Here is a 17067-nt window from a genome sequence, read left to right as displayed (position 1 = left end):
CATTTTAATGGAAGAGATACTGCTCTGACACCATTAGTAACGTGACCATGTCACAACGGATGCAGGAGAATGTTATGGCCATCAAGTGTCGAACCCAGATTCCGAATCTTGAGTATGAGTCATTACAAACATAATATCTAATGTGTTGTGATTCTTTCTCTTGTATATATAATTAACACGTGGGTCGAAAAGCTTGTTCTATAGCATATTTGATCTCTTTGGATGATCGGTCCTTAGTATGTTCTATTTCCTATCCCTATGGCTCGAAAATCATCTTTAATCGACTCTCCGACTTATTGATGACTTGTGTTAGGAATCACTGATCTCCACAATGGTATGATATTGTCCACTTTGAGCATAAGCTCTCATGGCTTTGCGTTGCGTCTCTCCTAAATACCTCGTACTAATGGAGATAGTATTCCTTGATTACAAACCCATAATTATTCCCTAAATTAGCGGAGGTGGGACTTTCATCCAACAACTTGGATTGACCGTCCATGCTAATTGAAAAAAAAAAAAAAAGGTGAAATTTTGAAATGAGATATTGTTTCTAATAGCACGTGTTTCATAATTTTTTTGATGAGAGAGTAGAGGGATAGATGAAATCCTAAACTTTTGAATGGACAGGAACCAACCAGGTGTTGTGACTCAGCATTAATCATTTTGATACTTCAAAGCATTCTTTTATATAAAGCTTTCATAGCATTTGGCCAATAACAACAAAGTAGAAAGAAAGAGAAGCAGAACAACCAGCAGCCATGAGCGTCTCTTTGCTTCCCACCGCTGCAAGAAGGTAACCTTATTTTCTCTCAAAACCTAATCTCGGCCACATCGACATGATTCAATTCAAGTCGTATTCGTTTTATTTTTTCTTTTTGTCGCCTCATACCAATGGAGATAACCTACGTGAGACAAGTCCCGGCTCGACTCACAATTTTTTATTTGATATCGGAGAATTCTATTGACATGGCTAAGTTTAGGACATGACTCTGATACCATGTTAGAAATCACGACTCTCCATAATGGTATGATATTGTCTACTTTGAATATAAGCGGTTCGATATTTGAGGATTTTATTGACATGGCTAAGTTTAGAACATGACTCTGGTACCATGTTAGAAATCACGACTCTCCATAGTAGTATGATATTGTCCACTTTGAGTATAAGTGCTCGTGGCTTTGTTTTGGGCTTCCCCAAGAGGCCTCATACGAACGAAGATAGTATTCCTCAATTATAAATCCATGATCTTCCACTCAATTAACGAACGTGAGACCCACTCCCAATAATCCTTAACAATCCTCGACCGACCATTAAGATTTTTTTTATAATTTTTTAATAAATATTATATTTTTTTAAAAAGGAATAACAAACTAGAATGGATGGATATTTGTTTTCATTGAAAAATTACTTACAACAATACAATCATTTGATTAGGCTAGAAGGCAAAGTGGCCGTAATCTTGGGCGCAGCCAGAGGAATTGGGGAGTCCACAGCAAGAACCTTCTTTAAGCATGGAGCAAAACTCGTGATTGCAGACATCCTAGACGATGTCGGTCACTCTCTTTCCAACCATCTCTGTTCTTCGTCATCTTCATTCGTCCACTGCGACGTAACGAAAGAGAAAGACGTTGAAAATGCGGTTAACACAGCCATTTCCAAGTACGGAAAGTTGGACATCATGTTGAACAACGCAGGCATTCTTGGAAATCCTATATTCAACATTCTTGAAAACGAATCATCTGACTTTCAAAAGGTACTCAACGTCAACTTACTTGGGACGTTTTTGGGCACCAAGCATGCAGCAAGGGCAATGATTCCAGCTCGTCAAGGTAGCATAATCATGACGGCAAGTGTTTGCTCGGCAATTGGTGGGATTGGGCCATATGGGTACACGAGCTCAAAGCATGGCGTGTTGGGATTGATGAAGAATGCAACGGTTGATTTAGGACGATATGGGATAAGGGTTAATTGTGTGTCGCCCCATGTGGTGCCCTCAGACATAACTAGAGAGCTGTTTAAGCTTGAAGATGGCGATGAGTTTCCTAATGTTTATTCGCATTTCAAATGTGGAGATATCTTAAGAGCAGAAGATATAGCTGAAGCCGCTTTGTATTTAGCAAGTGATGCATCACGGTTCGTAAGTGGACATAACTTAATTGTTGATGGAGGCTTCACTGCAGCAAACCAAGGTTTTTGCTCCTATCAACAATCTGATGACTAAAAAAGGTTGAAACGAAGAACTACTTGTTTCAGACTTTTGGTTATTTGCTAAAGTTTTATCATGAATTTTCTTCCCAAGTTTTAATTTTGTGCTTTGTGTTTCAGTTAAACTATCATCAGTTATGTTTGTTGCGTCTTTCTCGTGTTTAAAATTATTATAAGAATATGAATTATAATAATAATAATGTAATTTGGTTCTTGATATAATATTTTATATTAGCTCACACAAATCAATAGACATCATCATAAGAAAAAGTGTATAACTCACTTTAAAACAGGAATAAGTGGCATCATAAGAAAAAGTGTATAATTCAGTTCTATGTATAATTCACTTTAGAACTGAATTAAGTGACATATCTTATCAAATATTCCTCTTTAAGAGGAGCTAAATATCATGTGATTCAATCTTATGTAAATTCATTATTATATTAAATCATTTGTAATTGTTGAGTAAATGATCACAAATAATAGTAGTTCGTGTACTATTATCATTCTTTGGCCTTAACTTTATATGAACTTATAAGAACACTTATTAATTAAAGTAATTAATTAGTTAAAACTCCATAACTCACCAGAACAAAGGGTAAGAGTACTATGGAGCTAGGCCTAGGCCTAGGCCGGTTAGGATAGTGTACTAAGATGACTAGTAGCCTAACCTTGTGAAGGAGCTGCAACAGTAAACCTTCTCTAGGAGGTGTAAGGTGCCACATAGGTTGACTCAGAAGCTAGCTGGCTCATAGGGTCGTTCCACCAACCTTTGGTGACTATATGGTCTTATGGGAAGGGTTCGTCAGATAATATTCCATGGAAGATGACCAAACTAGCACACATCATACTGTTCCCACGAGAGAGAGAGAGAGAGAGAGAGAGGTTTACGAGGTAAAATCTCTACTCAGGACACTGGTTTCACATTGCTCAAGCAAAGAAGGCTACCATAAGTCTAAGAATAGAAAAGTAGTTCATGCGAGAGATGAGATTTGTAGCCTAGGAGACTCGCGACCAGAAATAGGTGAACCACCTCCCTCGAACCTAGAGTGAGTCTGTAAGTAGCTAAAGTAGTGCTCGAAACTTCAAGGCACCCAGATGCTTAGATAGTAGTAGACTAGACTCGAATTTTTTATAGCCCAAAGTAAATTCCATTGATACCTACTAGGATAAGGATGCGATAAGAGCTTACAAGTAAGTTGCTTATTGAGTATTTTGTACTCTCCCCTTTCCACTTTTCTTTTTCAGGTGTTCTCAGGCTATCAATCGAAGTGTAGTAACATACGAGAGTTGTGTGGTCATAAAGGGGGTCATTTCGGAGCGTCAATCCATTTTTATATATGAGTTTTAATATTTTGATTTATAAATGTATCCCAAACATCTTTCTCGTTTGTATTAAATTTGGACAACACTATTTTATAATGAGATTCTCTTATATTTAATTGTTGTGTTGTTTGTTATCTTTATTTAGCTTCAAACCATTTTCATCTTTTATTTTTATTTTATTTTCTCTTGGTCTTTATCTTTTAGTCCTGGAATGAGTTTTAATGCCTTAAAAATTGGACTGTGACAATTTGGTATTCGATCAGTCAGGTTTTAGGTTATGTAGACTTTTTTTTTGAGGATGGAGATTTGTACACCTATGTAACTCAGCTCTACGAAATGCCTCATCAAGACTAAGTATGCAGTCTAACCCTATTTAGTATTATTTAGTATTATATGATATACTGTAGGACATGTATGGACATGAATATAATGATGAGGTTGAGAGAGTTCATGAGATAGCAGATTGGCCCTAAGAATGGAGAGAGCTAATGCCACAGAGTGCAACATTCAACCCATAAATTTAGGTACAAGATACCTTAACACTTGGTACTCGTTAGGAGGTACCTAATATCCAACCTCCCATGGCCATAACTTCGAATGCCAAGAATGCCACCATGCAGATCACGTAGTAGGCTCAGAAAATATAGTTCACTCAGGCAATGGTGACTACAGTCGAATCAAGCACATGTTGAGTATACCATTACCCACGAAAAGTTTTAGAAAAGTTGGCATTTCAAGAAAAAAAATGTATCAACTTTGAGAGACGAGCTATAGGGGACATGGTTGCACGATTTTGGTTGTTGTCTTCGGTGACTATGCTCAAGTTTATGGACTTCTAGGATTACAAAGTGCACGATATGCCATTTATGATTTATGGGGGTGAAGGATATTCCTGGTAAAGGATTTCCCCAGAGATCACAATTTGCTCTGGATTTTAGAAAATAGGACCAAGCCCATATGTGGTTATTAGGATTATGTGATAACATTCTAAGTTATTTTTAGATTTGAACAAGCATGCCCATTGGGATAAGGTTGTGGAACTGTAAGGATAGACTAGATAACCTTGGAGTTGATGGCAACGAAAAAGGGTCAAACTATGGCCACACCTTCACCATCTAGGAAGAGAAAAGACCGAACGCCATGATAGTAAGAACCTACCCTCGAATAGGTTATGTAGATTACAAAAAGTAGGTACTAATCTTCCATAGCCATTCATGTACCAAATCTGAAATAATGAATCTATCTAATACATGTACTAATCATTACGGTGATTCATGAATAATCTAATATATGTATCCACCAAATGAATCTAACTTCAAAATGTATCCAATGAACCTCATTTTCAAAATCTGTCCATGTGCACCCATTTCATTATTGATGAATTTAGTTTATTCATTAACAAGGTTAACATCAAGTCTCTTTTAAGATCAGACAACAAAAAATCAGACAATGACAAAGTGGCTATGATAGATTGATCGACGTTCGAAGAATGCTCGACCGAAGGAATGAGTCACAAGGTGAATTGTCAGCCCAACGTCAGAGGAACGAGCATTTTCGGGGACTAGCCCGCTTCCCATTACTCGACGAAGGCTATTGTCTGATCCTCTTTCATGTGGAATCGTTTTAGTTAGATCGTACTCAAGCCCACGTAGATCATGATAGAGTCCCCTTTACGTGATATTAAATTCTTGAAGCTGGCAGCTCTGTCTAAGGATGAGGACAGTAGTTCGGGAATTCGCTCGAAAGAACTGGCGTACCAAACTTTCGATCACTCTGTTAGATTCAAGGCACGTCATCATCAAGCTCTTAGAGGGTGGATTTCAAAAAAATACTTAAAATAATCGTAAGAACAAAAGAAAAACATAAATAAAAATAATGAAAATGGAGAAGAAATTGGTCATTTTGTCCATTTATCTTTAATCACGGGTGGATGTGTATGTGAACTGAGTGGTCACTGCCAGAAGTCAATCATTTGGTGGGCGACATTGCTGTTAGTAACTGTTACAAAAGATGAACCACTCACTCGCAACCTTTCATTTACTCATTGTCCCCAAAATGATTACGTTGTTCTTGTCTTCTTTTTATTGATAATATCCCTTTTGTTTTTTGTTCTTTGTTTTTGATAATATTTCACATGTTTAAAATTAATATAGTTTAGTTTATTAACTTCAATAGTTTTTATACATTTTTATAGTTAAACAATATTCAAGTAAATATTGATTTGCTTTCATTAATTTACCTTTGATGTAAGGATTAAAAAATAAAAAAATACAGTCGCCGACCGTTCGAGAATTCCATGCATATGGTAGTTGTAGACATCCCTGTATGGTTGACGGCGAAATTGCAATTTGAGACCATGACACATGCATAGGGTAGTTTTAGACATTTCTGTACGGCTGACAGTGACATCGCAATGGGAGACCATGACACTTGCATTGAATAATTGTACTACTTTCTTAGACTTAAGTTAGAATATGATGTTTTTAATTTTTAATTTAGCATTTGTTGTATCATTTTAAAGATGTTTTCGAAGAAGTAAGTCCATGACAATGTTTTAAGATGAAATTTATGTTTTATGATGAAGTTTTAAATGTTTAATTCTCCATATGAGTATAGATGATAACGACTTTAGCAACTATAAAGAAGTAGAAATTTAGGGTAGTTGAATTCGAAGATCCTCCACTCAGCACCACCTTCTTTGAATAGTTGAAATTTTTATCAAAGCTAGTCAATATGTTGGCAGGACTCGTGTTAGTATGTGGAGATAGTGTTCACTCTTAGAAACAATAAGTAAATAACGTGACCATATCATAGATAAATGTCAGAGTTATCAAGTGCAAAATTCAAATTTTGAATCGTAGACACGGATCCAAATAGTAAAAATTTGAATGGATGGAACCAAAGACTCTTGACTCAGCTTTACTCGTATTTTCAAGGTTCCTTCTTACATACTCATCTTTAAAGCGTTTATTCCATTTTGTCTATACTACTTTTTCAAAGACAACAACAAAGTAAAGAGAGAGAAGAAGAACAACAAGAGCAGCCATGGGCATCTCCTTGCTTCCTGCTGCTGCAAGAAGGTAACTTTATGTTCGATTATATCTAAGCCTGTTCGATTAATTTTCTAACGGTTTAAAAATAGCTTTTTATTTTAAAAACTAAGTTAATCAAACATTGTGAATTATATTGTCAATAAAAACAGAAATAAGGACAATGAGATGAAAAAATGAAACCCAACTCCTTCCATCACAATCCAAAAACAAATGGTTGGTATCATGGAAGATGGAAAAGAGAGAGATATCATAACTCGATGTTTGATACTTTGAATTTTATACTATGATTTGAAAGACAAGACTTAATTAAAAGGCAACGGAGTTCATTTAGTGAGTTATTTTAATGTTACTTGAATTTCGAGTAAATTGATCGATTTAGGGCCTTAACTCATGGTTTTTGGTATTTTTCTTTCGTATTTACTTAATTCATATTCATTTTAAGGTTCATACAGAAATCCAATCGATTCCTACAATTATTTTTTAAGAAAAGTCTAAGGTTCATACACAATACAATTATTTTTTAAGATAGAATAGAATAATTCTTTTTCTGAATTTCTTCACATACTCCAAATTCTTTTCTTTAATCATTATCCGCCTCCTGGTTTCTGCAACATCGCTCTTAAAGATCGAGTAACTCCTCTTCCTCACGAAAATTAACAGGCTCTGATACCATTCCTACGCTTAATGACTTGAGCCCTTACAATTTACATGAGCTCTATCATCCTAGCTTAATATAATACATATATTTACAATTATACATGTTCATCAATTTCTCAATGAAATGATGAAAATAGGAAAAAGTACATCAATAATAGAAAAACAAAAATAGTAATATTCCAAAAGAAAGAAAGTTGAATGGAATATGTCAGGGAACATATTCCATTCACGGATATATATATTTTTTTTAATACAATTAGTTTAACGACTATTCAGTCATTGAAATGATGATATCTACAAAGGTGGTTGAGAATCTAAAAATGGATCATTGAGATCATAAATTGTGTCTTCATCTTCTTCTTCTATAATAGAAGGAGAAGACGTCGAACCGACTGATGCGGCCTCTTGAAGAAGCTTTTGAAAATCAGCTTCTGAAGTTGTTTGGGCTAATGCAGCGAGTAGCTTCGACTTTGAATTAAGGAATTCAGAGGTCTTCCTTTTGGATAAATCCTGAAGGTGGCCATTCTCAGATAGCCGTCTTTACCACTTTGATGTCTGCGTGGGTATAAGTATATTTATCCCACCATTTGATTTTGATAGTTTTGAAGACCTGTTTTATTTGGTCTTCGGTTTCTTTAATTTGAAAATTCCAAGTTAAAATCCAAGGAATTTGAAAGTATACGCAAAAGCGCATGGTTAATGGAAATGAGATTTTGAATATATTTTGAACGACGTAGTGAAATGATTCCGGTATTGAGACAGGAAATATATCTTTGGCTGATCCAAAGATTTTCCACCATTTGATGAACCAATATAGGTAATGAATTTTATGAGCATCCTGGCAGAATTGAATAAACCATGAGTGCTCGTAATTTTGATACCAAATGACATTGAACCATGCCATCTGATAGTCTCTGTATGAGTAAGAATGAGGAACAAAAGGTTTTGAAAAAGTCTTTTCTGTGTATGGATCTTGATTCTAATACGTCGGGCTCATGACTTTAAATATTTTTAATTTTGAATATGCGATTTTCGAAGGATCATCGCGACTCGGAATATGAGTAATTTCGACGGACTTTGTGTCGACTAGAATGAATTCATAAAACCTTCTGGTTTTATGAAGATCTTCTGGGATATAAAAGAATCCCGAAGGATAGGCTTTTTTAACGACTTCGCCGATTTTCGGGTCGCCGTATTTTGGATCTACCAGAGCTTCTGGTATAAACACAGATTTTTGAAAATAGGTCTTGATTTCAGGAATTGGAGAAAACGAACGGGAAGAACCGCGTCCGAGTAGGTCGAGGGAACAGAAGGTCCCTTTGAAGTGGAAGAGACATTGGGTCTCGATGGAGTAACGGCAGATGGCCGTGTTGAAGAGGCAGACGGCCTCGTCGGAGTGATAAACTCCGCCTGTTTTTTTAGAAAGCTTTGCTTTAGATCTGGTCACCAATGTGAAACCAGTATCCATCGCATAGCTGTCGGATGTCATTGGAGTAGGTGTGTTTGAAGAAGCATTGGGCTTCTTCCCTTTTTCGATTACTTTCTTTCCGGTCATTGCTAGGAGAAAGAGATTGGTTAGGGAGAATTTTTCTTTGAGAGTAAGAACTCTCTTGAGAGGTAATCTGCCAAGGAGTTTTCGACCCCTTTTATAGGCAAAATTTAGAAGTCGAAGCAAGATAAAATGGCTTGCCATCTAGCAAAAATTTGTTTAGACACAAGATTCTTGACATCTTTTTCTAAAACAAATTTAGATGCCCTTGAATCTGTTTTGATAACAAAGCTTTTGTTAATTAAATCACTTTGAAATTTTTGTATACAAAGTACTATTGAAAGTATTTCTTTCTTTACTATTGAGTAATTTTTTTTAGTAGAATTCCATATTCTCGAATGGAGACGGACAATGGATTCTTTCTTGTCAAGGGACTGTTTTAGGATTCCTCCATATCCAATATCGGATGCGTCGGTCTCTACTATTTAAACTAGCCCTTGGGTTTATCAGCGATAAACACAGAATTGACTTACAAGGGATTTGATTTTTTGGACTGTTTTGCTGTGTTCTTCAGTCCAGGGCTTTGGGTTCTTTTTGAGCCTCTCAAAAAGAGGCTTGCAGATAAGTCTGATATTTTAAAGGAAATCAGACACATAATTGAGACATCCCAAAAATCTTTGTAATTGGGTTTTATCTGTAATTTGGTCTGGAAAGTTTGAGGCAAACTCAATGTACCTTTGAATGGGTTTAATTAGACCCAAATGAATTTCAAATCCAAGAAAACGGATTTTTGTTTGAAAAAGTTTAATTTTGGGTTTAGACACAACTAAACCGTCAAAAATGTTTGAAGATGCTTAAAGTGTTGATTGATGTTTTGAGAAAAAATTAGAACATCGTCAATATAAACAATTGAAAAGACTTGAAAAGGATTGAAAATATCATTCATAATCTTTTGAAATTCGGATGGAGCATTTTTTAGCCCAAATGGCATAACGTTTCATTTGTATTGTCCGAAAGGGACATTGAAAGCCGTTTTGTACTTGTCTTTTTCTGAAATCTGGATTTGCCAAAATCCTGATTTCATATCAAACTTTGAAAATATTTTGGCATTTGAAATTCTTTGCATTAAATCTCATTTATTTGGAATTCTAATCCATTCCAAAACCTTATCTCAATTCTAATCCATTCTTTGCATTAAAAATATCTCAATTCATAGCAATAGGGAATCTTTTAATATTTTTTCAAAATCTTTTGTACTTCAACATCATGAAGAGTTTAATTATCTTCACGTCGGTCTTGTTCAAGTCGCTGTAAAACCATTGTTCAGATTTGGATTAGATATCCCAGTCCTTATCTTCCTACGAGATAAGAGACATGAAGACTTCTCAAATTCTTTACAAGGAATGGTTCAATCTAATTTAGAGAATGGACCAGTCTATTTCAATTGTTATCTAAATTTTACTTTCTCGCTAAACGACCCGCACATACTATCAGCCTTTATGCTGGACTTACAGTAAAAAAATTTGAACATCACGGCTGAAACTCATTCTTTAGTTGTCATATTCAGGATTTATTATAAACTCATGAATACAAATATTTCTACGAGAGCATTAAGATCCTCACCAAAGGGATCAGCCATGCTCATAAAGGCAAATATTGGAAAGTCTTTAGTGACTATTCCAAAAACTCTCTATTGGGATCAAATAACCAGAAATACTCTCTCGAAAATAGAGGATACAAATCTTCCAAAAAGAAAAGAATCTCAAAACCAAGTCTAAATCATTGAACATGACGACAGAAGTGTTGAAATAAAATTCAACGAAGAAGTTTCGTCAGATTCGAAAGTAAAAGAATTTCTGAATTCTATACACAGTACTTTAGGAGTTTCGAGATCAACATATGACCCCTTAAAGGTAAAAGAGGTCAGTTATGATCAAAGGAGGGCATCAATCCACTACGAAGATGGCTCAAGATCTCCAACCCATACTGATATGGATACTCAATCCGTCTACGAAAGTCAGCTAAATGTCATTAGAGCTGATTTCCAAATAGACAAGGAATCTCTAAAAACAGATTTTATGTCAACTACCAACTCTTCAATAAGAAATGCCTTCTTTCAAACCTACAAAGAAGCTGAGTGAAATGAATTGAAGGCTCAGCGGTATTCTCATATGGAAACCATAGAAGAAAATATACCATTCTTCGAATGGTTTGAAGAAAATATTTTGCAGATATGCACCTTGACTCAGAGGAGCTGAAAGACTACCAGAAGAGGCGAGGTATATTCAAAACATCCTCCGTTGGAAGAAGTTGAATTTGACAACTACTGCGGAGAAAAGGTCAAAGCTAATTCTTTTAAAACTATTCCAAAAGGATTAGAAAAGGGTAATCTGACCCTAAAGGATATCAAGAATATCCAGCATCAAAACAACTATTCAAATAAGATTTTATCCACGATCGCTACTCAACTTGAGAATATCGAGGGAAAATCTCGAAGAATTCTGGTACTCAGCAAGAACAAGCAAGCAGCTCTGTATCAAAGATCGATGAGTCAATCCCAATACTCAGACTTGCAAATCTCGACATATTTATGAAAAGGGTTTCAAAGGAAGAGGTTGCAATGACCAAGATAGAAGAAAAATTGGATAGGATTCTAAATCCTGGGATAACACTTCAAGATTCATCTGTCAATGTCGTTAACAATTACGACGAAATCCAGGAATCCGAAGATGAGATTGTAAATGAGTTAGAAGAACCTCTCTACAATCGAATTGAAATAATCTCTAGAAGAAGTCAAAATAATACCAGTAATCAGAAAAATTGGTATCCTCAACCGTCTTCTCCGGTTATTCAATTCGAAGAAAAGACGCTACAAACTCAAGCCCATTACGATGGTCTAGCAATCTATGAATGGAATATCAACGGATCGTTCGACTATCTGATAATGAATGTTTTCAATGAAATGATGATGGCCGCAGGCGTGTATAAAGTACAGGGCCATAAATCCGACCATCGAATAGCTCAAGTCCTAGTAACTGGATTTACGGGGCAACTCAAAGACTTGTGGGACAAATATCTTGACGAATCAACTCGCCAACAGATATTAAACCACTATGTTATTAGGACAACTACTCAAATCATTAAAGAAGAAGGTCCATCAACCGGGATCGAGGTACAACATGAAAGGGTAGAGGCTGCTGTCAACACCCAAGTCTATACGATCATAGAATTCTGCGTAGGCAACCCCCTGAAATACTAGGTGAGATCCGCCGAAATACTCATGAATCTAGCTTAATTTACAATAGAAAATACTTAATTTACAAGTAGTAGACAAAATTGGCTCTTGTCCACGTGAAAGTAGTACATCGAAAAGGTAAGAAATGAAATACTAGCATGACAACCTATAAAGAAAAGAAATACTAGCATGATATTCTATACATAAAAAAAAAAATAATAATAATAATGTATACAATACTCATCAATTATATTGATGAAAAAGGAAATAAAGAAGAAAATGGCAAATAATTAAAAGGAAAGATAAGTCGAGGATAAGGAATATGTATGAAGACATATCCTTTCACAATTTGTTTTTTCAAGTAGTCGACTATTCAATCCATTGTAACTGCCAAATTTTTTCAAGGTGATTGAGAATCCAAAAATGGATCATTGAGATCGTAGATTGTATCTTCTTCTACTATAGAAGGAGAAGATGTTGAACTGACCGATGCGGCATCTTTTAGAAGCTTCTGAAAATAAGCTTATGAAGTTGTCTGGGCTAATGCAGCAAGCAACCTAGACTTGAAATTAAGAAACTCGGTGGTCTTCTTCTTGGATAAATCCTAAAGGTGGTCATTCTCAGATAACCAGACCTTTACTGCTTTTAAATCTGCGTGGGTATAAGTGTATTTATCCCACCATTTGATTTTGATTACTTTGAAGACCCGTTTTACTTGATCTTTAGTTTCCTTTCTTTGGAAATTCCAAGTTAGAATCAAAAGAATTTGAAAATATACGCAAAAAGCGCATAACCATGGAAAAAGAGTTTTGAAGATATTTTGAACGAAGTAATGGAATGATTCTTGTATTGGAACGGGAAATATATCTTTGACACATCCAAAGATTTTCCACCATTCGATAAACCAAAATGGATAATGAATTTTGGGAGCAGGCAGAATTGAATGAAACACGAGGGCTCGTAATTTTGATACTAAATGACATTGAACCATGTCATTTGATAATCTATGTAGGAGAAAGAGTGAGGAACAAAGGTTCTAAAAAAATCTTCTCCGTGTACGGTTCTTGGTTCCAGTACATCAGATTTATGACTTTGAAAATTTTTAATTTTGAGTATGTGATTTTTGAAGGATCATCGCGACTTGGAATATGAGTAATCTCGACAAACTTGGTGTCGACAAAAATGAATTCATAAAACCTTTTGGTCTTATGAAGGTCTTCGGGGATATAGAAAAATTTCGATGGATAGGCTTTTTTTTTATGACCTCGCTGATCTTTGGATCGTCGTATTACTAGAGCTTCTGGTATGGATACAAATTTTTGAAAATAAGTCCTGATTTCAGGAACGGGAGAGAATCGAATGGGAACAACCGCGTCCGAGTAGGTTGAGGGGACAGAAGGTCCCTTTAAAGTGGAAGAGACAGTACAGGCATTAAGATTTGAAAAAGGTCAAAATCTTATATGCTTCGTCAAGAAATTCTCAAACTTCAGAAAAGGCTGCCCTAAGAAAGGGAAACGGCGCAACCAAACCTGGACGAAGATGATTTTCAAAGTTCATTCATTGGAGCCATCACCACTTCTCAATATCAACCAAGCATATAAGATTTTGACCTACTGTCTCTTCCACTTCAAAGGGACCTTCTGTCCCCTCAACCTACTCGGACGCGGTTGTTCTCGTTCAATTCTCTCGAGTTCTTGAAATCAAGACTTATTTTCAAAAATTTGTATCCCTACCAGACGCTCTAGTATAACCAGAATACGACGATTCAAAGATCAGCGAGGTCGTCAAAAAAGCCTATCCATCGGGATTTTTCTATATCCCGGAAGACCTTCATAAGACCAGAAGGTTTTATGAATTCATTTTGGTTGACACCGAGTCTATCGACATTACTCATATTCCGAGTCACGATGATCCTTAAAAAATTGCGTACTCAAAATTAAAAATTTTCAAAGCCGTGAATCCGACGGACTGAAACCAAGATTCGTACACGGAGAAGATTTTTTCAAAACCTTTTGTTCCTCACTCTTTCTCCTACAGAGATTATCAGATGGCATGGTTCAATGCCATTTGGTATCAAAATTACGAGCACCCGTGGTTAATTCAATTCTGCCAGAATGCTCACAAAATTCATTATTCATTTTGGTTTATCAAATGGTGAAAAATCTTTGAATCTGTCAAAGATATATTTCCCATTCCAATACAGGAATCGTTCCATTACTTCGTTCAAAATATCTCCAAAACTCTTTTTCTATGGTTATGCGCTTTTAGCGTATATTTTCAAATTCTTTTAATTCTAACTTGGAATTTCCAAAGATTGAAGATCAAGTAAAACAGGTCTTCAAAGTAATCAAAATCAAATGGTGTGATAAATACACTTATACCCACGTAGATTTAAAAGTAGGAAAGGTTTGGTTATCTAAGAATGACCACCTTTAGGATTTATCTAAGAAGAAGACCACCGAGTTTCTTAATTTAAAGTCTAGGCTGCTTGCTGCATTAGCCTAAACAACTTCAGAAGCTAATTTTCAAAAGCTTCTTCAAGAGGATGCATCAGTCGGTTCAACATCTTCTCTTTCTATAGTAGAAGAAGATACAATGTAACAACCTAAAATAATGATAATATGTATTTTGTATTTATTTGTTGTGTGTTTGATGACATCATCATCATCATCATCATCATCATCATCATCATCATCATCATCATCATCATCATCATCATCATCATCATCATCATCATCATCATCATCATCATCATCATCATCAACATCATCATCATAATAATAATAATAATAATAATAATAATAATAATAATAATAATAATAATAATAATAATAATAATTAAAAAAAAAATCGAAGTAGCTGCGTCAAGCAGCTGCTGTAAAGGGGGATGAGGGGCGGCGGACGCGTAGGCTGGAGGCGTGGGATTGATGAGTGGATTATTAGAGGATGTGGAAGCGTATTAGGGCCTTGATTAGGTTTTAAAAAGGAAGAAAACGAAGAATAGTGATTAGCGAAAAACCCAGAAAACAGAGGAGGAAATTTTTTGAGAATTCGAGTTTTGGTTGCTTAAAATTGGACATCAATCGAGGGCAAAGGAAGAGGGGTTGTTGCTGAGGAATCCTTTGAGGAAGGGGATACGGCCACGAGCTGAATCAGACGGTGATTCGAAGGTAACGAAAAATCCATATCACCGAACCTTTAAATCTCGATATCTTGATTCATACTATATAATAAGTTATGAAATAAGGCTTGTTAGAACCGTAGTTAGAAGATCTATAAAGTTGTAGAAGAAATCAGAACGAAATTCGAGCTGTAGAGATGAAATTTTTGCTTCGGGACACAACGGTTGTTAAAGGAAAAAGATTGGGAAAAAATTGCAGGGAGGAGAGGTTGAAGACGAGCGCGTGAAGGACACGCGAGGCGCGTGGGAGGCCGCGAGTGGAAGTGAGATTGTGCGCGGATCGGGCGCGTGAGAAACGAACCCCGACCTTGTGTTGGCGCATGAGGGCGCGTGAGCAGGTATTTTGGCTCCTGGTTTGTCCCGTTCGACTCCTTTTGACCTGTCCTATCAAAATTGGTCTATACTTATGTTGAAATTGATCAAATATAGGTCTAATAGGAAGGAATTGTGTTGAAATACTATTAAACGTACATTGAAGGGGGAAAAGGAATTCGAAACCAAGTAAGCAGCGTATCGACCTTTGAACTAGTTCTTAACTTGTTTTACAACATGTGAGTATGTTGTTTACTTGATTAAGAGCTTAGTATGTTATGATGAGCTTTGATGATATTGAGTGTTTATTATATATTGTGACTACTTGCCTGTGATGTAAGCATGATATAAATGATTATCAGAATGTTCTATCTATTGAACATGATACGTGTATGCAAGCATGCAGTAACTGTGAGTATGTTATGCATGTTAATGGAAAGGTTATGACTCTAAGATATGCTTATTGGTTGTTGAGCTATGACTTATTTATATGAGTATGATAGTCTACTAATTCCCGCGGAGTTCCTGGCCAACGCGCTGTGTGCTAAGTCAGGGAGCATGAGTACTCCTGACCATTGGTATATGAGATAAACAGGCCGCTAGAGCAATTAGTAGACGGGCCGTATTTGACCGAGAGCGAGTCTTACATACGAGTCCGAAAATTCTAGATAAGCATATCGAGAGAGAGTCAGTAACCTAGCTGGAGGTAGCTGAGATACCTCATTAACGAACAGAGGACCCTAGTAAGAGAACTAGGAGTCAATGATGAATAAAACTTAAAAACACCTGGAAAGATTAGTTATGAACTCTTGAATGATAAGCTAGCTACTTACTGAGTAATCTAATTACTCATCAAAATTATTATAACTTTTCTTTCCAGATTTAGATGATGCAGGCCAACCGAGGACGAGACCAGCGGACTAGAGACTACTAGGAATCCATGTCTAGGTCTGTTTATGTAATTATGTTTTCGTTGTCAAGAATTTACTTTGGTCGTTTTAAGTTTTTAAAAGTACTTGTTTTAAATGTTTTACTGGATGTTTTTTTTAGAAATATTTTGAGTTTTATTATTGGATATCAGAGTTTTTTATTGTTGTCGATGGTAACTCCTGTTACTCGCGTTGATGATGAGCGGGTGTTACATACAATCTACGATCTCAATGATCCATTTTTGGATTCTCAACCACCTTGCAAAAATTTGGCAGTTACAATGGACTGAATAGTCGTTAAACTATTTGAAAAAACAAATTATAAAAGGATATGTCTTCTTTATCTTTAACTTATCTTTCGTTTATTTCCTTTTTCATCCACATAAATTATGAGATACATTTTTTTTTCTTTTAGGTAGGATATCATGCTAGTATTTCTTGGGTTGTCATGCTAGTATTTCTTTTCTTACCTTTTCAATTACTACTTTTACGTGGACAAGAGCCAATTTTGTCTACTACTTGTAAATTAAGTATTTTCTATGGTAAATTAAGCTAAATTCATGAGTATTTCGGCAGATCTCACCTGGTATTTCAGGGGGTCGCCTACGAAGAATTCTATGAGGGTATAGACTTGGGTGTTGACAGAAACCTCTACCCTTACATGTTGTACCTCGGTCCC

At 35.9% G+C, this 17067-nt stretch overlaps 2 protein-coding genes across 4 annotated transcripts in view; both read left to right on the top strand.

Moving 5' to 3' along the window:
* Positions 1–685: 685 nt before the first annotated feature.
* Positions 686–2331, top strand: LOC111434357 (secoisolariciresinol dehydrogenase-like). The gene is made up of 2 exons (XM_023071795.1): positions 686–793; positions 1436–2331. The coding sequence occupies exons 1-2, from the start codon at positions 759–761 to the stop codon at positions 2220–2222; spliced, it is 822 nt and encodes a 273-aa protein (XP_022927563.1). The 5' UTR covers positions 686–758; the 3' UTR covers positions 2223–2331.
* Positions 2332–6503: 4172 nt separating this feature from the next.
* The window catches only part of LOC111434358 (secoisolariciresinol dehydrogenase-like), a 69184-nt gene continuing 58620 nt past the window's right edge, over positions 6504–17067 (top strand). For 2 of the 3 annotated variants that reach the window (XM_023071799.1, XM_023071800.1), the window contains exon 1: positions 6504–6612. In XM_023071799.1, coding sequence (XP_022927567.1) covers positions 6578–6612 — 35 coding nt within the window. In that variant the 5' untranslated portion in view covers positions 6504–6577. The remainder of the gene's footprint in view (positions 6613–17067) is intronic. The other variant, XM_023071798.1, reaches the window with a different exon arrangement.

The sequence above is a fragment of the Cucurbita moschata genome, unplaced genomic scaffold, assembly GCF_002738365.1.
Source record: "Cucurbita moschata cultivar Rifu unplaced genomic scaffold, Cmos_1.0 Cmo_Scf00044, whole genome shotgun sequence".
NCBI lineage: Eukaryota > Viridiplantae > Streptophyta > Magnoliopsida > Cucurbitales > Cucurbitaceae > Cucurbita > Cucurbita moschata.
The sequence above is the reverse complement of the archived record's forward strand: the minus strand, read 5'-3'. Positions and strand labels throughout refer to the sequence as shown.

Bases quoted from the DNA above. Each gene is read 5' to 3' on its own strand.
- LOC111434357 (XM_023071795.1), top strand. From the start codon at position 759: ATGAGCGTCTCTTTGCTTCCCACCGCTGCAAGAAG. The intron at 794-1,435 runs GTAACCTTATTT...TCATTTGATTAG, and splicing joins CTTCCCACCGCTGCAAGAAG to GCTAGAAGGCAAAGTGGCCG.